The sequence below is a fragment of the Penicillium maclennaniae genome (genome assembly GCF_028827695.1).
Source record: "Penicillium maclennaniae strain IBT 15551 chromosome Unknown utg000001l:1.0-3280838.0:1.0-3283122.0, whole genome shotgun sequence".
Taxonomy (NCBI): domain Eukaryota; kingdom Fungi; phylum Ascomycota; class Eurotiomycetes; order Eurotiales; family Aspergillaceae; genus Penicillium; species Penicillium maclennaniae.
The window spans coordinates 2,632,984-2,658,481 of NW_026623213.1; the positions used below are offsets into that span (position 1 = coordinate 2,632,984).

Consider the following 25,498-nt stretch of genomic DNA (forward strand, 5'->3'; position numbering starts at 1 on the left):
TCCCAAAACGGAGAAGACCAAACGAAGCTCGGACGCGACCCTCGACCAGCCTCCTTATCTTGCCGCTTGCGTCAGGGCTTGTTCTACTCCCTGTCAAACCATTCCTTCTTGGTACTACTCTCTACAAGTAAACATACAGAGCTTCAGCATGTCTCTACAGTGGACTCGAGCGGGTCCTTTGCGACACCTGCGCCTCGGCGCCACCTTCTCTCCTACTCGCGTGATCGCCGTGCAGAACCAGCTCCGCAACTTATCTTTGTCGGCAGAGCCTCGATCGAAGAGTTCGCAGATCGGCTCCTTTTCAGCATTTATTTCCCAGACTCGTGCATTGTCGACCAGGACCGCGGCAGAGACTGCGGCAGAGACCGAGAGCGCAAAGCCCAAGCGTGGACGCCCGCCGGGCTCTACGAAGGCAGCCGGCTCGAATGGAAAAGCTCCTAAGAAGGCGGCCGCCAAGGCCAAGAAGCCGAAGAAGCAATTGACCGACAAGCAAAAGGAGGACAAGGCAAAGCGTGCGCGCTCGGCACAAATTAAGGAACTCAAGGTCCTTTCACTGAACCCTCCCGCGAAGCTCACAGCGAGCGCCTGGCCCCTCGGCGTGAAGGAGATGTACGAAAGCGTCAACTCGGGATCTGGCACCAGCCAGGAAAAGCTGACGGAGGCCATCACTAAGCTCAAGGCCCTGAGTCCCGAGGAGTACAAGGTAGGTTGCTTCATCATCTCATTGTGGAACATATACTGACTGGGTTGCGCAGAAACTCGAAGACAAAGCCGCTCAGAACCGAGCCACCAACGCTGCGAACTATGAGGCTTGGATCAAAACACACACCCCCAAGCAGATTAAGGAAGCCAACAGCGCCCGTCGGTCCTTGTCTCGCTTGCAGAAGAAGCGCATTGCGCTGCTCCAGGATGACCGGCTGGTCAAGCGTCCTCGGACTGCTTACTTCTTCTTCATGTTGGAGCGCATTCGTGACGGTGACCTCAAGGGCAAGCGTGGCCCCGATGTTACTCGCATTGTTGGTGAGGAGTGGTCGAAACTGACCGAGTATGAGAAGCAGGTACGTGCCACTTTTCCGCTCGATTTCATGATCAATGTAAAGCTGACAATGTTCATAGCCTTACAAGAACAAGCAGGCGGAGGACCGCACACGATTCGAGCGGGAGTACAAGGAAGTATACGACGAGACTCCGGCTCCAAGCAATTCCAAAGATATGGAATAAGGATAGTCATTCATATTTGGTGTTTTAGATGGGTTGGATCGGAAAAGGGTTGGTTATCGTGTCGCGCCTGTGTTTCAAATGTCCCAAGTCTCTCGATTCCCTATTTCCTCTGTCAATGTATTGTAGTGTCGGTCAATGCCACCTGTATCTTTGTTACTTGTCTCCCCCATTGTGCCTTTTCATTGACATATCCATCGCGAGTGAGTGCCCAAACCATGGAACTCTTCCATCAGATCAAGATCCAACCATGAGTCAACGGCGCCACAATGCATCCACAGCGGAGAAATCCCCCGCACTAGTCGGCTTCCGAAATTCTCAAGTGGCGGTGAGAGTCTGGTGTGTTGCGCGTGCAGCCCTCCCTGCAGAAGGGTCTGGCAAATATGATGTTCACGCCCAACTTAATGATACTCAATGGCATGTAGGCATTGATTTAGATATGAGGATTTGTTGCTGTAGAGCTGTGGTGGCCGTATACTTCATATCGGAACCCGCTTTCGCCGCTCCGGTCCCTGCATCGAGGTCCTACATACATCAGGTACAAGTACAAGTGCCAGTACAGGTGCCACGCGAAAGTACATACCAAGACCCAGGGCCGGAGACCCAAGTAAGACTCTGCAGCTGCAACCCGATTGTATTCCACGCAGACGGGCCTACCCGCTAGTCGGGCATCCACGGTCCACGTACCGGTCAACCCGTGGGTGAGGGGTATACGATCCCAGGTATGGAGGCGGAGATGCGGTGTAAACAAATCTACAAACATGTCTGGCAAGGAGTACTTACGACTGGAATGTAGGAATATGCACGTCTCCTGTCTAGCAAAGCACTTGTCGACCAGCCAGGTTGTGGGATCCCCTGCCTTGGGGTCTCCCTTGGGCCTGATGGAGGGGGGATCTTGTTATCGATAGGACCGCCCGCTGCTGCAACATGCACGTAGTCTGTGCGACGCAGGACTGAAGGACTGGGGCTTGGGATTGCTTCCTAGTGGATTGTAAGAGATCTAGAGTCGTTTAATTTTGCTTTATTTTGGCGATATGGATGGTTATAAAAATATGAAGGTGTTGTGATGATCAGTGCTCGTCCCAGCCTTCGACTTTCCCGGGGCGGTTTATTTTTTCTTTTTCGCGATCTCTTTCTTATCAGGGACCGAGGGATGAGCCGACGAAAATCCGGCGAGAGTTTTTGTATGCGAAGAGTAGTTATTGGATAAGCTATGTGCTCCCCGAAGGAGACCACCAGTTACGTAGGGCGAATCCAAGATAGAAGCAGTCCAGGATAGTCAAAGAAGGAGGAGGCAATCGGGGCGAATGTAGACTCAAGACTCAACCATTCACCACCGGATGATCAACCTCCACCGCCCCATAAACTTTTTATCCCTGCCTCCAGCTGATCCCTTTTCTTACTCCTCTTTTCTCTATATTCTTGACTCGCCTTTTATCGCCCTGTGCACCTCTACATACCGATCGCCTTTGTCAGTACTGCGATCCTCTAACCTCGCTCGAATACCCGATTTCGCGCCGGTCGTGCAGGGTGGCCATTGTGCTTTTCGTGTGCTATTCCCTTACGCTACTTGACGCTTAATTGAATTGACAACTTTCTTCCTACCATCACCACCACCTAATCGACTTCACTCCACGTACGATCCCGCTCTTGACTCGTACCCGATCGACGCCTCCCACGGGAGATTCATTCTAGCCCACCACCCCATGTGTTCTCTCCCCGCAATCCAGCGGACGGGTCACTAGTCGGCCAGTGGCCAGAGAGGCCCGCGATTGCGATATGGAGACAAGCGCGCTAGTTTCCTATGACGTGGGAAGATGCGATAAGGTCCTCGCGGAGAGAAGCCGCTATGTAGTGGCGGTGAATAGGGCCGTCGATGATGTCTGGGCTGCTCTTATGGAAGGGAAAGGGGTTACTGCGTGGTTAGAGCTTCGCACAAGAACGAATTGAGTCTACCTTCTCCCGCGCCGCCTCGTACATTGCGCCTCCGCCGTCTTACGATGATGCCGTTGCCGATCTGCCTCCGGATTACGCTGAACTTCCGCCGCTCGCTATGCGGAAGACTGAGGTCTCTGATGCACCGGTTGCTCACGGGGCTAGGTCTACGGATCGCGCGACTTCGCTGCTAAAAGATCGCACGCTGGACGTCTACATTGATTTTGAGAAACCTGTCGGGGTCCGCGAACATAAGAAGAAAAAAGCTGGCGGTAATAACGCCGCGAAGAAAGTCTCAGCGCCTCCTCCGCCGGCAGATAATGGTGGGAGCTCAGATAACCCGGATCAACCCGCCGGTGACGGAGGCGGGGACGCCGGAGGTGGAGACGGAGCAGGTGATGGTAATGGAGACGGCGGCGGGGATGATAGCTGGGACGGCTGGACCACGAGCGGCTCGAAAAAGAAGAAGACCGAGGAAGAGGAAGAGGAGGAACGGAAAGCTGCAGAGGCCGCAGCGGGTAACAAACTCAACTGGGCTGATGATATGGACGACAAAGGAGGCGCCGATGACTCATGGGCCGAATTCGCGACTGTAGGGAAGAAGAAGAAAGGAAAAGTAAGTTCTGAGAAAATTACTCGCAGTACTTGGGTTCGGTCTGACCATGATTGAAGTCCGATGCTCCACTTGGCGGTTTCCAAGATGTGAGCCTGAATGATGGGGCCCCGCACCTGGATTTGAACTTTGAGTCTGGGCCCAAGACTGGAGGCACCGGCTTCAGTTTTGGTGGCTGGGGTAAAGATTGGAGCACGGGCAGTGGAGGTGCTGTTGCTCCTCCTGATAACAAATGGGGTCTTGGGGCTATTGGCGAATCGGCCCCGAAAGAAGAACCCAAAGATGGCAACCCCTGGACAGTAGGCTCTAAGAAGAAAACGACCAAAACTACTGCAGGGTTTGATTTCGGCGATCTAGGATCACCGCCTGCAGAGGAGCCCAAGGCCGACGACAGCTGGGGTGCATTTACCGCTGTCGGGAAGAAAGGCAAGAAGAACGACGAGCCTGAACCTGCCCCAGAAGCTAACAATGACGACTGGGGCGCCTGGGGAGTCGCGACCAAGGACAAGAAACAGAAAAAGAACCTACTAGATCTCGAGCCTGAGCCTGAGCCCATTGCTGAACCCGTTCATGAACCCGAGCCCGAGCCCGAGCCCGAGGAGCCAGAAGAGCCTTTGGTTGAAATTCCCCCGCCTATTACCGAGGAAGCTTGGTATATAGGGCTTTCCAAAAAGGAGCAGCGAAAAGAGAAGAAGGCTTGGGAGAAGAAGGTCAAGGAGGCCGAAGAACAGCGCCAGGCTCAGCTCGACGCTAGGCAAGCCAAGGCAGACGCGAAGGCAAAGGCAGATGACGAAGCTAGGGCCAGCGAGGTCGTCTCTCCACAGCCGGAAAATGACTGGGACTGGAATGTCTCGTCTAAGTCCAAGGACAAGAAGAAGAAGGTTGAACTTCTAGCAGATCCCGAACCTGCCGCTCCTCCCCCGCCGGCTGAGGATGACTGGGGAGATAGCTGGGGCACAGCAGGAAAGAAAAAGGATAAGAACCCTCAAAAAGAGCCTGAGCCAGTGATCGAGGACCCGGCGCCAAAACCCGCCAAGGAGGACGACTGGGGTGGCTGGGCTGTCACCACTAAGGATAAGAAGAAGAAAAAGGGCAAGGAGCCAGAACCTGAACCAGAACCTGAACCTGAACCTGAACCCGAGCCAGAGCCAGAGCCAGAGCCAGAGCCAGAGCCAGAACCGGAGCCTGCACCTGCAGTTCATGATGATCCTTTGTACGAGGGCTGGGCCACTTTATCTTCCAAGGAGCGGAAGAGACGGGAGAAAAAAACTAATCCAAAAGGGACTTCCCATTCCCGGAAAGGACTTTGAACTTCCCTCCGACAAGCCCGCAGAGCTAGAACCTGAACCCGAGCCGGAGCCTCCTGCTGAGCCTGAGCCTGAGCCTGAACCAGAACCTGAACCTGAACCTGAACCTGAGCCTGAGCCCGAGAAGCCCGCCGAAGACGATGCTTGGGGTGGTGTCTGGGGTACGACCAAGGACAAGAAAAAGAAAAAGAAGGGCTTCGAAGAACCTCCACCCCCAGCTCCGACTCCTCCTGCCCAAGGCCTCACTCCCGAGCCTGAATTCATAGCCGAGGATGGTGACGACATCTGGGCCGAGCTTGCTCCAACATCCAAGTCTTCAAAGAAGAAGACAATCGAGCCTGTTAAGGAAGAGAAACCAGCTGCAAAGGGCTTCTGGGCATCTCTGACCGGTGGTTCTGCCTCTAAATCCAAGACAAAGTCCAAGCCCAAGGAAGAGGAGCCTGAGCCTATCCCGGAGGGTGATCTACTCATCGATGTAGAGGAACCCCCAAAGGAGGCTGAGCCTGAGCCTGAACCAGAACCAGAACCAGAACCGGAGCCGGAGCCTGTCGTCGAGGAGAAGCCAAAAAGCAAGGCCAAGCTTTCTGTGGCTGAACGCATCAAGGCCCTCGAACAGGCTAAGAAGGACAAAGTGAAAGAGGAGAAATCAAGCTCAAAAAGCAAGAAGGAGAAGAAAATTGACCCTGAACCCGAGCCTGAGCCTGAGCCTGAGCCTGAACCAGAACCAGAACCAGAGCCTCCTGCTGAGCCCCAGCCCAAGCCAGACCCGGAACCAGAGCCAGATCTTTCTAAGATGTCCAAGAAAGAACTGAAGAAATACAAGAAGCTTCAGGCCGAGAAAGAAGCAGCAGCGGAGATAGCGGAGGCAGCAAAGGCAGCTGTGCCGGAACCCGACCCTGAACCAGAGCCTGAACCTGAAGAGGAGAAGCATGATTCAGTTCCTGGAAGTTTCCCAGATGAAGATCCTGTCGAGCCCGAGCCTGAGCCAGAACCGGAACCGGAACCTGAGCCAGAACTTGAGCCTGAGCCTGAGCCTGAGCCAGAACCTGAGCCTGAGCCGGATCTTTCGAAAATGTCCAAGAAAGAGTTGAAAAAATACAAGAAAGCTCAGGCTGAGAAAGAAGCTGCCGCTGCCGCTGCTGCGGCAGAAGCACCTTCTCCACCCCCGGCTCCAGAGGAACCGCCCGCACAGGAGCCCGAAGAGCCAGAGGCGGAGGCTGGTGCTCCACCGACACCTCCGCCTGAGCCTGCTGAGCCGGAGCCTACGAAATCATCAAGGAAAGAACGCCCGCGCGTTGAACGGAGTGGAACCAGCTCCGGTTGGGGCTTCTGGGGAGCAGCACCGCCCCCAAAGAAGTCCAGCAAGAAGGAAAGGAAGGCCCCCGACAAAGCTGAGGAACCAAAAGAGGACAATGAGCCAGAAAAGTCTAAAGAGCCTAAGGAACCTACGGTGCCTAAGGAGACCCGGGAAGAAAGGCGCGAGAGGAAGGAGAAGGAAGAGAGGCGAGCGAGACGCAAAGCTAAAGAAGCAGCTCGCGAACTCGATGCCTCAGCTGCTGTTCGATCCCACTCTAGAAAGCCCCGACCCAAAGAATCCGATGCTGATATGGAGAAATCTTCATCAGACAGAGAGAAGCGGCGGGAGCGGGAAGCGCGTTCCTCTAAACAGCAACGCGCTACGACCTTGTCCAACTTCGTATTTGGTGCACCACCGCCGCGGAGCAAATCCACCAAGAAACCATCAGCAGCTTCAAGACCTTCATCAAAGCCTACATCCAGACGTCCATCATTTGATGCAGATGCTGACGTTGCAATGCCTCCACCACCTCTCGATGACAAGCCGGAGGTGGCTGACAAGGCAGCCAAGTTGATGGGTATGAATGGCTCGAAATCGAGGCGGGAAAAGGAGCGTCCTCGTGCCGAAAGGAAAAAGTCAGGTACGGTTTCGGTCATCTCACTAATTTGATCGTCAACACTCATTCATAGTTGCAGGCCCTAGAGATCCATTTCCTATCGATGAAGATGACATGGTTGTGGTCGACCATGAAGACGCCGACGGGTCACCGAAAGAGGGCTCGAAGGGGTCGAAACGCAAGTCGAAACGCGAGGTCAGTCATCACGATATCAGCTTTCAGATATTTGCTAACTTTCTTCACCCTAGTCGCGACCAAGATCAGCCGATGATGATGCTGTCATGGTTGATGCAGAGCAGGCGCGTGGTGCCCCGGATGTGGACTTGGGCGCTATGGATCCACCAAAGGAACGTCGCCTGAAGCGGTCCAGCACAGCTCCCAAAAAGCAAGAGGTCGGTGGTCTCATGGGTCTGTTTGGCTCCCTCCGAAAAAATACACGTCCTGATCCGCCCGAAAGGCGAAAGTCTCGATCAAATCGCGATGGCGCCTTGACCGAGCCAGAACGTGATGAGCGGCGTGTCCGACGCGACGAACGCCGCCGCCCATCAGTGCGGGCTGATACTGATGCTGAAGGATTCACCACAGATATAGCCGGGGCCGCCGCTGGTGAAACGGAAGCCGAAGATCCGGAAGTCCGCAAAGCTGCTCGAAGAGCCAAGCGATCCTCTCGCCAGGCTCCGTCCGACTCTCGCGAAATGGAAGCTCGAGAAGCAGAAGAACGACGTGCGAAGCGGAAAGAAAAAGAGCTAGCACGTCAGGCTCGCGAACAAGCCGCTCGCGAGGAAGAGGAAGCTCGACTCCTTGCTGAGAAACAAGCCCGCCGCGCAGCCCGCGAAGAGCGTCGCGCCAAAGAAGAGCAAGCCGCCCGCGAAGCCGAAGCAGCAGCTGAAGCCAAGGCCGCCGAACGTCGCGAGCGCCGTCGTCTCCATGAAGAAGAAATGGCCGCTAAGGAGATGGCCGCCAAGGCCAAACGCCGCCGCTCGCGCGTTGACGAACCTCCTCCTGAAGTTTACCCCGACGAGGCTGATGATCGCCGCCGTGGCTCTCGCACAGCAGACGACAAAGACCGTCGCCGCCGCTCGAAGGCTACCCCACAGGAACGCACCCGCGCACCCCTCATGACTGGTGGCCTCAACCATGGGAACACAGGCGGGCCGAAGAAAGACAAGATCTCCTCTTGGGTTTATAGCCAATCTGACGACCCGCCGGATCCTCCTCCCTTTGTGGAAACAGTCATTGACATGCCTCCCGCTGCTGCCGCCGCCGCAGACCAAGTCAACGCTCACTCTCTCTCCTCGGACGAGGAAGCCCGTCGCGCCGTCCGCCGTCGAGCCCGCCGTCGCGCCAAGTACGGCGACATACCAGACGAAGAAATCGAAGAACTTCGGTCTCGTCGCCAGAGTCGCGTGAAGAGCAGCTCCGGTAGTGGTGACTATGAGCGTGATCGCGGCATGCGGTCTCAAGGGAGTCGACATGGAGCGCCGCCTAGCTCTGGGGCTAAGAAATCGAGTTGGTTCAAGAAAATTTTTTAAAGCGATTTGACGATATCGATGTTGATAGCCTCGTACATAAGGGGGATATTTATGTTTATTGTTTTGTATTGGGTGAAGCGGGTTCTTTGTATTAGTTCTTCTTCTTTGGTTACGAGGAGGTCAGCTTTATCTGAGCGGATCTTTTTCACGACAGATATGATTCTATGATTATCAAGTGATGCAATGTATGCGAATTATTTTACGGTTTTTAGGGCTCGTTCTTGTTTCATTTCGTAACTCGTAGTATCCTTGATATTTATCACTTCTACCTGAAACTCCTCATAATTTGGGGCAACACTACCAATATCAAGCACTACATAACCGCATCTCCGTCTGCAACTCCGTCAATACCCTCCATCCCCTTCCTTCTCTCCTCCAAGAAGAACCTCCCACTCTCATACATACTCAAATACAGACTGACCGCAACAGCCGTCCACCCAGCCCTGATAGCACCCCCTCTGAACAAACCCCTAACCCCGTCCTTCCTATAAATCTCCCTCCCAACAGTCAAAGCCCCCTTCGCTTTGCCCTTTCCCTTGCCCTTCCCATCTCCATCACCGTCTGCACTAGCAGAAAGCATCACCCTCGTCTTCACAACATCAATAGGCGTCGTCACAAAAGAAGCCACTGTCCCCGCCAGGCCCGCACTAAGCCCCGTCACACCCGCCCTCTCGACCAACTGCTCCCTAACCTTACCCCCCTTCCCAATCCCTCTCTCCCGCCTCCATGCCAAAATCCTCGTCCTCAGATACTCAAAAAGCGGAAACTGCATCCCCGTCATGGGCAGATTCCTCCCGACGAGCGCCGTGTACCCGCTCCAAAGCCGCCAGGGCCGACCTTTGAATTTCCAGAGGACCTGGCGCACCGGAGTCACGGAGCCTTTCTCTGAATCGATCATTTGGGCATTTTGTTTTATGACTTCGGCGGGTGTAAGTAGTAGGCAGGAGACCATTTCTGCGGCCGAGGAAGCAATGCCGTGAATGATTGGGGTTGGGAGGGAGTGAGTGAAAGGGAGGGGTAGAGCTATTCTCGAGCCTTGGGAGTAGTATTCTGGACTAGAGGGATTGGCCCTTGAGTGCGTGGATGAGTCGTGAAGTGTGCATTTCACGGCTTCGTAGGTTGTGAAGAAGGCTCCTGCTTTTCGAGGGGTCAGGGTCTTGCGTGTGATGTGACGATTGGATATATATAGGACTTACATGAGGGGATTGTGGAAAATACCACGCTCCATATGCCTTGGTATAGGCCTTTGAACAGAACATTGCGCCGGATCGCGCCTGTACGCGCGTCCTTGAAGACTGTATCGTAGTTCGGGGATTGAATGCGCGTTTTGAGAGTGTCGAATGGGTAGACGATGAAGTCTACTGTTACTGCGGCAAATGCGCCGGCCTGGTATTGGGCAATGCGTGGTTAGCAAGGGTTTGGTTCAGAAACCAAAGGAGAAGTCCCTCAAGCCTCTCGTTGAAGCTCGGAGTATGTGAATGTATAGGTTAGACTCACAAACCAGATGTCGGTGTGGCTATTGTACATTTTGAGAGCATGAAGAAAAGAAAGGATAAGTATGGATCTATAGCTTTACGAGATGGATTGAGAGCGGTGTGAGCCATGAAGGACGTTTCGTTGACTTTAGAGCTTCCTTGATTAGCATCTTATCGGGCCGATCATCGTTCTAGGATGAGGTCATCTCAAAATCACGTGGCTGATAAGTGCCCTACATGGATTAGGGCTGTTTGCACTCCGGGGTAAAAAAGTCAAAAGGTTCGAGGTTCGAGAGCTGCAGAAAATGGTATGCAAATGACATGGATAAAAGTGATATCTAAAAGGTCATCGTTTTTTTCTATGAGCTATGCGGGTCTGTATATCTCATCAAACATCAGATGGGAAGGCTCGACTTGTCATACAATAATAAAAAAGAGGCAGTCGTATTAACATCCCAAGAGAACATTTTCCCTCCCTACGCCGTAAAAAGGTCATGCAATCCTAAAGTCCCTCATCTCCAACTTATTTCGCGGTCTCACCGGGCAGCATGTTGCCCTTGACAGCGAACATCTCTGCCGGTGGCCGACGAGACGAAGCTGTCGACCTGGCGAGAGAACTGCTCCACCTGGCGGGTGTTGAGCATAGCTTCCAGCCGGCTGGGCTCGGCAGGGAGCTTGAACAGACGCTGCCACTCGTCCTCGGGGAGGAGAGGCTGCTTGAGTGCGGCTCGAGTGGCGTTCTCTTGGCTGCGCTTCTGCTTCCAGTTGTTGATCTTCTGCTGCTCACGGCCGAGCACACGCTGGTAGTACTGGTAGTTGTTGGTCTCGGTGTTGTGGGCCTCGATGCTGTCGAGCAGGAGGTCGCAGTTCTTCTCGAGGAAGGGGTCGACACTGAGCGACAGGTTGTCGAAGTTGGGGGTGAAAATAGAGGACTTGGAGAAGGGGCTAGACTCGAGAGCACTGAGGGAGGGCGGGAGGTTCGGTAGGCCCGGAGGTGCTGGGGCACTGCAGCTGGTGGATGAGGGAGGTAATCAGATGCGAGTTGTGGATCTCAATGGGCAGCTCTTCGAAGATGTCTTGGTAGCGGAGGTTGGATTTTTGGAGCCTGTAAACCGGTCAGAATGGAGCCATAGTATGTAGATTTGGCGCGTCACGTACTCCTCCGAGTTGAACTTGTTCTCCTTGAACGCCTCCATGAACTTGGCGGAGAGGCGGAAAGCGCGCAGGCTGAGGGCACCCTGAGCGCTGCGGCTAACATCGTGGATAAGAGCAACTGTGCGTTCGTTCAGCTCCTTCTGGTAGAAGTATTGGTTCTCGATCACGTTCATGTTGACCCAGTTGCCCATGTTGGCGCTAGTGTACCAGCCGACGTTGTTTGCATCGATATTGACCTCACGCATCATCCGGATCATCTCAGCCTGGTAGACAGCGTTCGCCTTGGTGCGGGGCGCAGAGGCAGCCGGGTTGGGGGCGGCGTTATCGGAGTGCGACTCCACGGGAGTCTCGACCACGGGGAGCGGGAAAGAGTTTGTGATCTCGAGGAGGCCTTCGTTGTCCAGGCCGACAAGGGAACCGGTCGCGGTCGTCGGGAAAGTCTGGGAGCAGTGCTTGATGATTTTCATCACCACCTAAAGTATCCGGCATGAGTATTTCTCGCTGGCGAGGTTCAGGCAGATTTTCAAGATTCGGGGAGTTCGTACCAGGGCCTCGACCTTGACGGCCGCGAGGGGGCTTTGGGATCTGCGCGGTTGTTAGCATATGAATACTTGTTCAGTGGAGTTCAAGACATACTCGGCCATATTGAAGCGTTGTCACCGGGAGTGGAGGGGTTGGGTTGGAGAACAAGTTGAAGCGTTTCGGAAGGTTGTGTGAAAGGATTCATTTCGGGTTTAGCGTGGTATGTAATATATTACAGAGACGTTGGCGGCGACGAGGGGTAAATACGTGCGTATTACAAGCGCTCTCAGCATTGTCCGAGCACACCTCCGCATTTTCTTCGTCGATAATTTCCAAGAGCCAGGTAGATTGTTCGCCAATGCTTTATTTGTACCCCATTCATTATAATCGATGTGTTCTGATCATACATCGGTCTCAATAATGCATCATACTGACTCAATCGCAAGAATAGACTTAGTCATGTTGAGCGGAGTCTCTCTGCAAGTCCCGCTTCTTATCGTGATCGACAGCCAACTTTGTAGACAAGCATTCCGCCATGACTTCCGCTGGTAAGAGGACCGTGACCTACGGCCGGCATAGCGTGTTACAGACTATCTCCATCACTTCACTAGAGTCGCGCAAAGATGCGTACTGGGTGATGTACGCCAGCTCCCTCTGCTGCCTCTCGGCCATGATACTGACCATGAAAAATCAGTTATATTCATGGTGGCGCCTGGCGCGATCCAACCGTCACATCAGAATCCTTCGACAAAGCCGAAGCCATTCTTCGCGCATCAAATCTGCCCATCTCAGGCTTCGCATCTATCTCATACAGATTGAGTCCGCACCCGCGCTTCCCCCAGAACCCACCAACTACTTCACCGTACGAGTCCCGCAATGCGAAGCACCCGGACCACATTCGCGATGTTGAAGCAGCACTGGCGTTCCTGCAGAACACCTATGGGTTCGGGCCGCGGTATATCCTCGTGGACACAGCTGCGGCGCAACGCTAGCGTTCCAGTCTGTCATGGGTTCTGTTGCGGATCATAGGGAAATGGCGCACAATCCAGACGCTGAAGGCGGTACTGGTGTTGAAGCTGTCTCTACCACTCCCGAACCATTGCCCCCACGTCTTCGTGCGAAGCCAACGGCTATCGTAGGTGTAGCTGGCATTTATGATCTCCGGCGGTTGGTAGATACGCATCGCAGTATTCCGGCCTACCGTGAGTTTGTTGAAGGTGCATTTGGGCCGGATGATATGGTCTGGGATGCTGTATCTCCGGCGCAGATGATTGGGTCTCGTGGTGTTGAAGGTGGCTGGAAGACTGGGAGATTGGTAGTCTTGGCTCAATCTCCCGACGATGAGCTTGTGGATATGGGCCAGCGTGAGGCGATGCAGGATGCCCTGAAAGGGTGGGAGCAGACGGAGGCTCAGGTGCCGCCTGAGGAGCTCACTCACAAGGATCGTCGTGTACGGATCTTGGATATCAGCGGCGCTCATGACGATGCCTGGATAAACGGCGATGAAATTGCTTGCTCTGTTCAGTTCGCTTTCAAGGAGCTGCAGGAGATGGGACTTGCCCCAGAGGCTTGATTTAGAGGAAGTGCCGAAAGTGCGTCTGTACAGAGTGCACATAGCAGCATTGGGAGGCATACTGAATTGTACATACAATAGACTTCAAGATGTCTGGTAAGCATTGCTTGAGACCACGGTTGTGAGACGTGTAAATTGAGTAACGATCATGTCATACGGTCCATTTGAAGCGAACTTCTTCATTAATCAAAAAGGCTTGAAGGCATGATGTAGATACAGTGTAGGCCTTGAAACGCCATAATTCGTAAACGCATAATCACGAAAGATCAAATCATAGGAGGTCCCTGGTACGCCGAATTTGCTCATAAGATCCCTTCGTGTAATTATTTGCCCAGATCCATCCGACCCGATGCAGTCTCTGCCACCACCTTGTCGACCTTAGTACCCTCGGGCTCTTCAACGTAGTCGAAGCCATCTTCTTCACTCTCGCTTTCTTCGATAAATTTGTGGGTCATGTTAAACTCAGCTAGGCGCCAGTGCAAATCCTCACGCCAGCCATCTTGCCAGCGGGCGAGCGCGGCCGCGGCATGGACTTTGAAGCCGTAAATTTTTGGCTCGTAGCGGCGCATACTCTTCTCGGGATTAAGAGCGGGATATACCTGGAACAGGATAGAGTGGAAAGAGGTTCCGAAGTAGGCGCCGTCGATGGAAGCGTGTCGAGAGGATTTGGGGTTGTAGATGTCCTCGCACTTGGGACAGTATAGCTTGACAGTGCTCATGTTGGGGAGATCAAATTGGCCCATGGGCAAAAGTGGGTGTCCCTCGCACATAACGCGAGGGCACTTTCCAAAGTCGCACTTCTTGTACTTATCAAGCTGTTTAAGTAATGTGAGCCATGATGCCGGGGAAGGTGTACAATATCAAACAATGATGCGAACATACCATTTTAGCAAGACCACGGGTAGTCACAATGTAGCGAGCATGAACAAGCCCATAGAGGTGACGAGCAGACTTTTCGATCTGCTCACGCAGATCATCATCGGCATCAAGGTCGAAGACATCAGTCACCAGGTCCAGCGCATATTGATAGTACGGAACCTCGGTGTTCAGACCCGTCAAGTTGAACCGATCTGTCAAGTAATCCTCGTCGATCTCGCAGAAGTACTCGTTTCCTCGGGACGAGACAAACTAGAGCGCAGATAAGGCAATTAGCTGAGTTCGAGCAAAAAGACGATAGCGGTAGATCATGAGAGAGATGTTCCAAAGGCCAAGTTGCTCGCAGCGCAAGGTCAACTCTCCACAGGAGACTTTTTCAGAGCACTGAGCTCCAAGAAGCATCTGAAGAAGCCGCGGATGTCGCAATTCGGACATTTCGCGGGGCTCCCGGGCGGGACATCGCAGATCACCGAAACCACAAGGAACATACCCAGTCTCTCCAGTAACTCGTGTAATCACTATCCGTCTCGCTATTAAAGTCCTCCATCATGGTGGATAATATTGCTGAAAGGATCCGTTCAGACCAGGCGCGCACTGGGAGCAGGTACGTGGCAACCACAGAACTTGGGCGGATCAACCCAGGGTGCTGGAAGCCCCAACAAAGATGCTGCAAGGCAATTCTAGCGCAGTATCGATGTCGAGCTGGTGAGCAGGGGCAAGGTTGGCTCGATGGTGGGGGACGAAAGGCTGGAGAATCGAGGGGAGGCTGAGTGCGCCCGCCAATTCGATGAAGTGCGAACGGAATTCTGCCGATCAAGCTACACCGCCTTTAACATAATCTACGAATGCTTTTGGGACTTTTACAGTGTTTCATTTTGCACACACTTATAAAGATGATGGCTCCATTTATGTCAGCTATGGCTATTCACTCCGGCATCTCACTTTGAGAGAATAGTTCAGAACGAGGGGTTGGCGTTGGCCACCAGTTGTGCAAAGTAACTCTATATATCCGATTAGTGATTGCCTGGAGAAATATCTAACTGAGCAGGGGCATTTCGCTTACCTGGAACCAAGTACCAGCCTCAGGAGCTGGCTGCAGAGCATCGCTGTATCCGCAGTGAGCATCGTATCGAGATGAACTCGTGTTCGAGGTACCGTCACTTTCACCACCAGGCTTGACCCAGACAAACGCATCCTCGAGGCTGTCTCCAGTGTCTGTAGTGGGACGAACTCCGAAGCCAGTGCCCTTTACGTTGCACCAATCACCCCAGGCGTTCTGCTGAGTTGGCTGGACACCGTTACGTCCTGGGTGTAGATTGTCAGCTCTCTCTCTCCCCCCCACAAAGGGAAATGCTGGGTATCTAGTGGCTTACCAGTGTCGGTGATGAAATGAGCATTCCAACCTAGGTTTTGAAGTAGGGGAGCCATTGCATTCACGTATCTCTTCTCGTCGCAGTTAGAGTCTCCTGACGTATACGATGGGCAAGTAGTCAGAGACCAGCCGTTGTAGTTAGCAACGTTAGTTGCCAGTCCCCGTAGAGAGGCAGGCATAGATGCGTTTTTGTAGACTTGAGCATATAGCTGAGCCGCTGGGCTCAGATTGGCAGGCCAGCCCAGCCATCCGGCATGTCCTGCAAGAGTGTAAATAATGTAAAACTTACGGTAGAGAGAAAGACCACTCACCGGCATCGAGATACATGGCAACATTAGCCAAATTCAATTGAGTGATGGCATAGTTTGTGCATTCGAGGTATGCATTGTATGCATTGGCACACTTCGAGACGCCCATGTTGGTGACCAAATTCGCCAAACTATCAGGCTCTATAGAAATTTCTCGGTTAACATGGGCAGCAGTATCGGGCCAAAGATTGACTTACCAATAACCAAGATGGTATGGACATCAGCATACTTTACAAGCGTGGCGCGGATATTATCAATATATGCCTTATACTTCGCGACGCCACCATTAGCAATAGAGTACTCGCCATTACTGGCGAGAGCAGCACAATCGCGGTCAGGCAAGTCATATACAACAAAGGTGCCGGCAATAGGAGGGCTAGCGCCAGCAGCATTTTTCGACTCAATGTCGGCCAAAAACTCGCCCATTGTTGGCACCTTGTCGGCCGTGTCACTGCAGAAGTATGAGTCGCTACGAACAAGTCTCGATAATGATGGTGTCAGAGCAGCCAATAACTCACAGCCAGTAAAAAGAAGGCACCTCCGCAACTTTGCTGGCGGCTGCCTTCGCAGCGCCAGTCATAGATGGCAAAGCCGAAGTGCTCACTTCGGATGCGTAGAATGAGTTGGCATAAAGCTGATACCCCGAGAAAGGATTGCCAGTAGAAGCAGCGCGGGCCGTGATAGCAGGCGCATTGGCGTTTGCAATGGCCACTGCTGCAACAGTGGATGCTAGGAATGGGGCGATACAAAGCAAAGACTTCATCTTAAAGTAGAAGGTTTTTGCGCGTGTCTTGTCTGATCCTTTTTTCCTGGCTTGCTAGTTTTCCCAAATGATGTCGCTTTATCTCTCAATTTATAGCTTCTTCCTGACTTACTTTACCCACGCCATGGCATCTTTTGGACCAAATATCCGGGGCCACGAGACAGATCAGGGTCCGGCCTTGGCAGCATGGAGTGACAATTGAAAGGCCATTGGGCTTAAATTTGCCTAAATGAATTTCTTCAAGCCAAGCTGTCTAGGCACAAGAGCCCTCAGACGAGGCCAGTATCACACGAGGCCCCTGCTTGTTTCACGCGGACCTGGCTCCCCGTCCCCAAAGTGGATATTCTCTGTCGATCTTCAAAGAACATGGCTGGCTCTCAAATGAGTGATATTGGAATCCGGATTATGCCCCGGGTGCCTAGATCATTTCTGACACGGAGAATCCTACGGATGTTCTCATCCCAAGCCGTGAAGGGAAGTTCATGGCCCTGCTGGAAAGTGCCATATGCAGGAGCATAGTCGCCCGTGACGAAATGTGGCTGATGTGATGCGGGGAATATGTGGATTAAACTTCTTCAGGAGACTGAAGAACTTTGAAGCACTTAGGATTACACACTCAGAGTTCTCGGGCCCCCGGGTGAATGAAATGTCCCTCTAGGCTCAACATTCCGTTTTTGAATGGGTCCTATACCTCCTCTTGGTGACCTCAATCTTGCTCACTAGGCCTCAGGAGTACTGAACGGAGGCGTGCTAATTGCCTGAATCTCAGGTTTTTCTTACTTGTGCCTAACCATGTATCTTTCCCTGTATGTGGATGAAACCCAAAATAATTCATGGAAAGTTCCGAACTCCAAAATGCGTCAAGCTAAATCAACATCAAGAAATAAACCACCGGTCTACCCTCTTAGCAAACTCCACACATCTATTGTCCACGTAGATTGTGTAGTAATGCGCCGCACAAACAGCAACACCACCTAACGCGATCCCCGTAATCCACCAAGCAAGATGAAACGAAAACGGATCCGCGCCCAATGCCTCCCCACTACTACCATACTGCCTCCCAGCCAGCATCGAATAAATAAGATGTAGCAATGGATCTCTCCATAGCTGATAAATTGTCTCATGGAGCAGATACAACGCGAACGAGATCTTGCCCAGATACTGAACTGGCCGCGTGTTGAGCGGTCGTTGCATACATGGGAACTCTCCAATCGCATAGACCAACATAGCTGACCCGACTGATTTCCAGCAAAAGTGATATATGTTCCAATTATCCTTCCAGCGCGAGGGCTGGAGAATGGATAAAAATTGGTATCCTGGTGGTAAGTGACCGTCATTTCCAAGGCACAGAAGATAATAGCCCGCAACAAAGGTGAGTGCGATTCCTATGCGCGAAAATATGGTGCATTTTCTCGGGTTGAGGCCGACGTATCGGTGTTTACCACCGCACGAGCTTAGAATGCTCCAGGAAGGCAAGGTGAAGAGGCGGCTATCGCTTTCTTCAAACTCTGCCATCTCGAATTCGGTATTGAGGTCCTCGTTCAAGGCCAAAGAGGCAGCGTACGCTTTCTGTGCCAGCCAAAGACCCCATATGAAGCCGAAAATATCCCAATTGCCGTACCAGAGATAGAAACTTGCGATTATGGGCAGAATGTAGAGCCTTGAGCTCATGCGCCATGCCGAAAGACCAACGATGAGTAGGTAGACGACATTGGACCCCCTGAATTCAAGCGGCATAGTCCAAAGCTGCCCGTTCAGGCTACCACGATACTCAAAAGCAATGACATTCATACTATCGGCCATGAAATTGAGCAACCATTTAACATGAGACCACGGGGCCGTCCATGGTTTAGGAAGATCATTCAAAAGGCCCTCGTCAAATTGCCAATGGAACAGATCGAAGAAGAAGAGAACCTGCGCTAGACTCGCCGTTACTAGAACAGGGAGATAAATCCGGAAAACCCTCCTTACGATAGCAGATGACACCCGTGGCAAGAAATGGGTGCTGTTCTGATCTTTCAAAAGGCTGATTGAAATGGCATAGCCTGAAATCACCATGAAAAGGGTCACCATGCCATGAGCTGAGAACAAAATTCGGACAGGAGGTAGTTGGACCAGGTGTCTATTTCCCTCGGGTGGATCGGTCCAAAAGGAGACGAACGGGTGCCAGACTTCGCTCATAAAGAAGTGGTCGAAGGCCACGATGGCAGCTGCTATGCCTCGTAGGCCATCTAGCCATCTGGTGCGCTCCATGGGAGGTGGGTATAGGGATCTCTCTCCCCTAGGGGGGTTTTTTTGTTTTGACGATATTGTATCAGAATTCAGCTTTTTTTAAGACGCAAAATCAGCTCGTATTACTAGACCCTTTCTTATGAGACAGTTGCCCGAGTCTGGTTTAGCGGGGTGGCTTAGCGGGACTTGGCCTTGAACTCGCGATATTCAGGGTCAAGGGTCTTCGGTTTGGTTTAGTGCTCAGTATTTGGTTTTATGATGAAAAGTACAAAATTCTGCTACTATTGAAGAGCTTTTATCGAGGAACAATAAGCGTATGCACAAACTTGCTCACTTGATCGGTATGCAGGGCGACCGACCGTTCCGAGGCTCTCCACTTTCAAAGAATGAGATTGAGTAGCGAGATTAAAAGCCCTGTATAAGCACTTGCAACTTAAACTTGGTGGTCCCATTTGTCTTATAAAGATATGGTGTTTCATTCAACGAAATCTGTTTAAACACTATAGAAAAAAAAGAGATTCCAAGAGAGTGGAGTGGTATCACGCTGTCGTTAAGTGACCCGGCAAGCCAGGATAAGATCAAATTCAATCAATGGGGAAAAGAGAAGAAGAAACAAAAAAAAAGAAACCCTAGCCTGGTCTGTTTTAACGCCGAGCGCGATCACATTCAGCCAAGAATCTGTGAATGCCTTCGGCGCCATCGTACTCGGAGGAACTCTCTGGCAGACCAGTGCTCGAGACTTCCTGGAAACAGGCGCGATCCCCGAGCTCACTGATGTTAATGCTCGAGTACACAGATGGCGAGGCTGTCCACGGGTTACTGCCGAACAGTTCCTTATCATCGAAGCTGATGGCGGGGCTGGTGTCAAGACCGGAGTCCTTTGACAATGGACTTTCCGGTGAGATCATGCCATGCCAGTCGAGCTCATCGGACTGCTGCGACTTATGTAGCGATGCCTTCTCGAACAAGTACTCCGTATCGGATGATGGGGCATAGCTAGGGGCGAAGGGGAACAACAAAGCCAGATCAGCGCCGGTGCGAAGCTCGAAGTCTTCGTCCTGTGTGATTCGGCCTCTCTGAACACCAACCTCGTCACAGAGGCGCTCGACAGTGTCAGCATCGCAGCCAGGGAACCGGACACGAATGGTGGATCGATCATGGAGCATGATTGGCAAATCACCAAGTGTTGAAAGGCGCTTAAGATCGTTCATCACCAAGGCGAATTCCTTCAAAGCACGGGCAAAGTCGGCAGAAAGTAGATCCATCAAGCCATCTGAATTCAGTGTCTCGACGGAAGCGACACCAGTCTTCTTGTCGAGCGCAGCGAGGGCACCGAAAGCGGTGATAGTGGGCGAAAGCTGGAAGTCGAGGAACGATCCAGAGGCGTTGTGGGGATTGGCAGTCATCTTACGCCCAGCCTGGTCCTGGAGAGCGCTGACAGCCTTGTACCGCTTCTCGCCAGTGCGGGGGTCGATGCCGTCGAATCGGACCTTCTGCCCCGAAAGGAAGAAAGCCCGAACGCCCTGGGACACATTCTGAATCACCTGGGCTGGAGCCGCAGGACCATGGGAGAAGTACCGAGCACCGCCGAAACGACCAGCTCCGACAGCGTATCCTCCGGCAGTACGACCCAGAGTTCCACCGGTAAGGTTGGGGCGAAGGGTGGACGCAAATGGAGCACGGCTTGTCAGTCGACTGATGTTTGAGGCGACGCGAGTAGTCTTGTAACCACCAAGATCCGCCTGTACACCACGGACGGCCGAGATGAAGGCATTGGCTGCACGAGTCGAGAAGTAACGGCTTCGGGACTGGCGAATGGCGGCAACGCGATTGATAGGCTGACGGTTGATGCGGGCATAAGCAGGTTGGTATCGTAGTGACGCTTGTTGCGTAGGCTCTGGTAGTTTGGCCCTTATGGCCTTGGAGGCCTTCTCATAGGCGAACCTGGGGTGATGTCAGCGGGTGAGTCAAGGGCGATAAGAAGATGAATCAACTAAACGTACCTCGCTGCTCTCCACATTTTGGGGAGCAGCAGGTGCCCATTCGGAGGCGCCATGCTGATAGTCAATAGATGTATTTATCCTGAGAAGATGGGGTAATTGGGAAGATGAAGGGAGTGCCTGATGACGGGGGCGTTATCAGTCAGCCTTAGGCAGACCCGCTGTGGCGATGCTTTGCCACGCATGTGACCCGGTCAACATTCTACTGCGCGGAAACTGGCACTGCCAACTTTAGATGACATGGATGGAATGTGTTGAACCTTTTTGGCGCTAAATGTACCAGATTCAATTATGATGACTTAATTAAGACGGTGTTGAGAGAATGCAAGGAAAATACATCTCAACCGACGAAAGTAGTATCATGTGTCAGTGTATGAAAGAGTAGCAGTAGGCTTACGGAGGTAGGGTCTCGATCCGTGATACTCTTCCTCGCATCTCTTTCGCGTAGTATCAAAAACTGGACGTGTGTTTTTGGAGGGGCCATCGTATCATCCTCTTGGTCAAGAAAAGGACGTGCATACGTTAGAAATTGTCTCAACGAACACCCTTAACCTGAAACGAACTTCGACGATCCTGTAGGCCCTGGGGAGTTCACCCTTGCAAGGCAAATCATTTATTTTCTTGGTACCAAATTCAATAGACATATGCTTGACTCACTCTTCTCAGCTTTATAACAAGTAAAATCAAGCGTAGGGATCATTGGAGGTTGTTTTATGGACGCTGCTACTGTGAAAAATGGCAATGGGCGAGTAAAAAGTCTCAAACTGATACAGGCGCACGGGCTGGAGATCTTCTAGGGTTATCAACCAGCCTTGGGCGGAATCTTAGTTCTTAGTTTAGTCGCGAGCAGGCTATCCTCGAGGTGGTTCCATTCAGGTTCATCGTCCGGGCTCTTCGCTTCCTCGCCGAGCTTTATTCTGAGGCAGAAGATAGTCCCCCGGGAGAATGTGCTCAGTCTGACACTTAGTCTTGCTATTAGCTATTGAGGTGACGGAACAATACCTAGGAATAGATTCGGTCCTATGTGTTATGCTTGCGTACTTTCTAGTATTGGAGATTTGTAAAGCTTCCATTCTATAACAAAAGTACCAAATTATCCCATTGCGGGACTTCGCTTCTTTTTGTTTGCCTACGTGACTACTGAAAATGAAAGGCTTTGATCAACGAATACTCGTGCCTGGAAGAAAGAAAGGAGAGTAGCCGATAAGTAAAGAGTGAACGATCGGCCTCGTATCAGAAGAATCGACATTCACATCCTATACAAAGCGAAACCTAGCTATGCTCTCCTTAATCATCCTCAGACACTCTTGCCCCTAAAAATAAGCGTTCCCCACAAAAATGCCGTCTTCATGAACGGTTCGTCGTTCGGGATGGTAGGGCGCTAGATAAGCCCCATTTTTGGTCCGTTCGGTCAAGTTTCCGCGCACGGCAAATTATCGCATCTTTTGGCGATCTACACACCCGTCCACCAGGTTTCATCTAAGGATAGCGTTCGCGGCGTGACCTGTGCCGCGATGATTGACACATATTTTTAGGGTCACGGCGCGAAGGGAGGCTTGTCTGTGCTCTGTGCAGATGTAGTCTTCGTGGGCCTGGCTTCGGCTGAGAATTTTGTATACCTCGACTGAGTAGTTGATGACTGCAGAGCACGCTACCTACCACAGTCCGCTTGCACTTCCAGTCATCAGTCCGCTTGAACTTTGTGAGAAATATGTGCTCAATTCCGGGCGCAATGATCTGCACATCCGATGCATTCGCCCTTGTCCTCGACAGGTCTTGAAACAGGATGCGTTAAGACACGGGTAATCGTGAAACTACCCATACCTTGCGCGGAATATCTCGGTGGACCTCAAGTGCAAATTGGAGCTCAGAGTCCGGTGCACCAGGGGAGCTATCTCCTCGGCCCGGTCCTCACGTTCAATGTAGGTACGCTCGAGAGGAGTATAAAGATGAGCATCTTCCCAGTCCATCAATGAATCATCAACCTTTCATCCTTCGCTTCAGTCTTCAGTTGACAGGCTCAACTTGACATTCTCTCGCTTCGACTTTGCTTTTATCTTTTCTCTCACCTTTTCGAGCTGCGCTCTTCATTCACAATTCGATTCTTCTGTTCTATCGTTAATCATGAAGAATACCGCCATTCTTTTCCTCGCGGGTACTGCTCTTGCAGCGCCTGCCTCCAGGTCTCTCGAAGCTCGCAAGCCCTGTCTTTGGCTTGATGGCATGCTCGGTGGCTCTGGTGAAGGCAGTGAAAGTACATCTGCTGGCGGTGGTATTAGTGCTCTTGCCGGTCTCCTTCCTAGCTTCGGTTCTAGCTTGGGTGGCTCGGCTGATGCTTCTGGCGACGCTTCTGCCGATGCCTCTGGATCTGCATCGGGCGACGCTTCCGGGTCTGCTGGCCTAGGTGCTTCTGGCTCAGCCAGTGGAGATGCCTTCGGCACAGGTTCGCTCGGCGCAAGCACTTCTGGCTCTGCCGGTCTTGGTGCTTTAGGCTCCGCTGGCCTTGGTGGTTCCGGTTTCGCTGGTCTCGGTGGCTCTGGCTCTGCTGACCTAGGGGCTTCTGGCTCAGCTAATGGAGGAGCTTCTGGCACTGGCTCTCTTGGTGCTGGCGCTTCTGGATCTGCTGGTCTCGGCACCTCAGGCTCTCTTAGTGGAGGCGCGTCCGGTACTGGCTCTGGTTCGACCGGACTTGGTGCCTCTGGATCGCTCAGCGCTGGTGCTTCGGGCACTGGTGCGGCTGGTGCTTCAGGCTCGGGTGGTATTTCTGGTGGTGCTTCCGGTTCTCTTAGCGGAGGTAATTCTGATACCGGCTCTGCTGGTGTTGGAGCCTCCGGCTCAGGCAGTGCTTCTGGCGGTGCCTCCGGTTCTCTTAGCGGTGGTGCTTCCGGTACTGGTGCTGCTGGTGCTTCCGGCTCTGGCTCTGCTGGTCTCGGTGCTTCCGGCTCTCTCAGCGGAGGTGCTTCGGGTACTGGCACCACTGGTGCATCGGGATCAGGATCCGCTGGCATCGGAGCTTCTGGCTCAGGTGATGTCTCTGGCGGTGCCTCCGGTTCTGGTGAAAGCGGCGTCAGCGCAACCAACACCGGCGGTGCCTCAGGAAAAGGAAGCTTATCAGGATCCAGCTCAGGCTCAACTTCAGGCTCGGGCTCCGCCGGTATTTCCGGCTCGGGCTCTGCTGGCACTGGCATTTCTGGCTCTGGCGCCGGTGATATTAGCGGTTCCGGATCTGGTTCGACTGGCACAAGCGTCTCTGGCAACCCAGGCTCTGGCTCCGCCACTGGTGCTACTCCCAGTGGCTTTACGACCAGCACTAGCGTCAGCTGGTTGATTCCTGGCGCTACTGGAACTGCTGGTGGTGAACTTAGCGGTTCAATCTCTGGATCTGGTACTGCTGCTGCTGAGGCGAGTGCTGCTGCTTCTGCTGCTGCTGCAGCTTCGGCCAATGCTAGCGCTAGCGCTGATGCTAATGCTGATGCTTCGGGCTCTGCTGATGCAGCCGCTAATGCTAGTGCTCAGGCCTCTGGATCTGGCAATGCCTCGGCCAATGCTTCGGCCAATGCCTCTGCTTAGATCTGAGGGCATATCGAGTCTTCTGATTGGTGATTTGTCTGGCCATGGTAAATCATGGAATAATATGTTCCGTTTGTCTTTTCGTCTTTTCTCGGATAATGGAATAAGGTTGGACGTCCCAGTGGAGGTTGTGTACATTGGCACCGGATTTTCTGTCTTTACAAGTGTTTTCTAATCATCTGGTCTATACTTTGAAATGTCTCAATGATAATACCTCAATTGGTTGCTTCAAGAAGTATAAATTGTTTGTCGGTAGAATATGGCGGTATGTAGATAAGCAATAGCACCGCAGTTCCTGTATTATCCAACAGTGATCCCTTCAAGATTGTCCTCGAACGTAGCCCGCATATAAGTGTGATACAATGACTATGAGCCCATTTCCTTCGCACAATGCATTCTCTTGTTTTTTAGCGTATGAAGAAATTTATCGACTTTGTCTGCTGGATTGTTCGGCATACCTTTCTTTGCTGTTTCCTCCATTTCCTTGTAGACCTTTTCCTAATCCTCATCGCTATGCATTCTAAGGGGTTCTTTTGTCAACCTCTTTGTCGACGATTGTTTTTAGATTTCCCAAATCATTTGGTGGAAATTCAAAATTTGGAAGCTAGTTCTCTTGTCCATCTCTTTGAATAGACACGCTTTGGGTTGTCTGCGTTGGGTGGCTGGGTCGGCAGCGACGGTCGCGGTGAGCACGAGACAAAAGAGGAAGAGGGAATGATAGCCCATTTTATAGAGACACAGGCAATTAGAAGAACAAAGATACAGGTTGTCTTCTTTTCTGGCATATAAAATGGATGGGGCAGGCGGGGTGGAGAGGGAGATGGTAGAATACCCTGTGCTATATAAAAGCTCTGCCAAAGAGTATCAGAGTAACCCAAGTAGAATATTTCGAAACATATCGGTCACCGACGGACAAGCGCCCTTGTCATTAACACAGAGGCTCTAGGCTTTTCTGAACCTCATATGAGAGCCGATTCCTCCCTAGTCATCTAGATTATTGCTATAAAAAGTATGAATTCGTCATAGCAGAGACACCGGTGACTTATGGCGGTGGACTATAGCGAGCCCGATCGACAGTTTACTTTTGATATTGACAAAAGTAGACATCGACATACGCCGTTCATCAAATTGGAA

General features: G+C 52.2%; 10 protein-coding genes across 10 annotated transcripts; 4 read left to right on the forward strand and 6 right to left on the reverse strand.

Moving 5' to 3' along the window:
• Positions 1-148: 148 nt before the first annotated feature.
• On the forward strand, positions 149-1,221 carry N7477_001002 (HMG-box domain-containing protein; the record flags this gene model as incomplete). The annotated part of the gene is made up of 3 exons (XM_056962665.1): positions 149-703; positions 756-1,058; positions 1,117-1,221. The coding sequence occupies 3 exons, from the start codon at positions 149-151 to the stop codon at positions 1,219-1,221; spliced, it is 963 nt and encodes a 320-aa protein (XP_056827668.1).
• Positions 1,222-3,271: 2,050 nt separating this feature from the next.
• N7477_001003 (uncharacterized protein) lies at positions 3,272-7,039 on the forward strand (the record flags this gene model as incomplete). Its single annotated transcript, XM_056962666.1, has 3 exons — positions 3,272-3,745; positions 3,826-4,979; positions 5,011-7,039. The coding sequence occupies 3 exons, from the start codon at positions 3,272-3,274 to the stop codon at positions 7,037-7,039; spliced, it is 3,657 nt and encodes a 1,218-aa protein (XP_056827669.1).
• Positions 7,040-7,100: 61 nt separating this feature from the next.
• Positions 7,101-8,518, forward strand: N7477_001004 (uncharacterized protein; the record flags this gene model as incomplete). Its single annotated transcript, XM_056962667.1, has 2 exons — positions 7,101-7,181; positions 7,235-8,518. 2 exons carry the CDS (start codon positions 7,101-7,103, stop codon positions 8,516-8,518), a joined length of 1,365 nt encoding a protein of 454 aa, XP_056827670.1.
• A 313-nt stretch (positions 8,519-8,831) lies between these two features.
• On the reverse strand, positions 8,832-10,045 carry N7477_001005 (putative mitochondrial carrier protein; the record flags this gene model as incomplete). Its single annotated transcript, XM_056962668.1, has 3 exons — positions 8,832-9,655; positions 9,715-9,904; positions 10,016-10,045. 3 exons carry the CDS (start codon positions 10,043-10,045, stop codon positions 8,832-8,834), a joined length of 1,044 nt encoding a protein of 347 aa, XP_056827671.1.
• Positions 10,046-10,529: 484 nt separating this feature from the next.
• On the reverse strand, positions 10,530-11,792 carry N7477_001006 (putative eukaryotic translation initiation factor 3 subunit EifCh; the record flags this gene model as incomplete). The annotated part of the gene is made up of 5 exons (XM_056962669.1): positions 10,530-10,938; positions 11,000-11,098; positions 11,152-11,621; positions 11,694-11,733; positions 11,785-11,792. The coding sequence occupies 5 exons, from the start codon at positions 11,790-11,792 to the stop codon at positions 10,530-10,532; spliced, it is 1,026 nt and encodes a 341-aa protein (XP_056827672.1).
• Positions 11,793-12,205: 413 nt separating this feature from the next.
• Positions 12,206-13,243, forward strand: N7477_001007 (arylformamidase; the record flags this gene model as incomplete). The annotated part of the gene is made up of 3 exons (XM_056962670.1): positions 12,206-12,309; positions 12,365-12,625; positions 12,700-13,243. 3 exons carry the CDS (start codon positions 12,206-12,208, stop codon positions 13,241-13,243), a joined length of 909 nt encoding a protein of 302 aa, XP_056827673.1.
• A 323-nt stretch (positions 13,244-13,566) lies between these two features.
• On the reverse strand, positions 13,567-16,562 carry N7477_001008 (uncharacterized protein; the record flags this gene model as incomplete). The annotated part of the gene is made up of 8 exons (XM_056962671.1): positions 13,567-14,058; positions 14,126-14,371; positions 14,610-14,786; positions 15,183-15,424; positions 15,493-15,750; positions 15,803-15,940; positions 15,997-16,250; positions 16,318-16,562. The coding sequence occupies 8 exons, from the start codon at positions 16,560-16,562 to the stop codon at positions 13,567-13,569; spliced, it is 2,052 nt and encodes a 683-aa protein (XP_056827674.1).
• An 876-nt stretch (positions 16,563-17,438) lies between these two features.
• Positions 17,439-18,815, reverse strand: N7477_001009 (acyltransferase family protein; the record flags this gene model as incomplete). Its single annotated transcript, XM_056962672.1, has 1 exon — positions 17,439-18,815. One exon carries the CDS (start codon positions 18,813-18,815, stop codon positions 17,439-17,441), a length of 1,377 nt encoding a protein of 458 aa, XP_056827675.1.
• Positions 18,816-19,438: 623 nt separating this feature from the next.
• N7477_001010 (uncharacterized protein) lies at positions 19,439-20,850 on the reverse strand (the record flags this gene model as incomplete). The annotated part of the gene is made up of 2 exons (XM_056962673.1): positions 19,439-20,738; positions 20,798-20,850. 2 exons carry the CDS (start codon positions 20,848-20,850, stop codon positions 19,439-19,441), a joined length of 1,353 nt encoding a protein of 450 aa, XP_056827676.1.
• Positions 20,851-22,881: 2,031 nt separating this feature from the next.
• Positions 22,882-23,982, reverse strand: N7477_001011 (uncharacterized protein; the record flags this gene model as incomplete). The annotated part of the gene is made up of 1 exon (XM_056962674.1): positions 22,882-23,982. The coding sequence occupies one exon, from the start codon at positions 23,980-23,982 to the stop codon at positions 22,882-22,884; it is 1,101 nt and encodes a 366-aa protein (XP_056827677.1).
• Between the last annotated feature and the right edge of the window lie 1,516 nt (positions 23,983-25,498).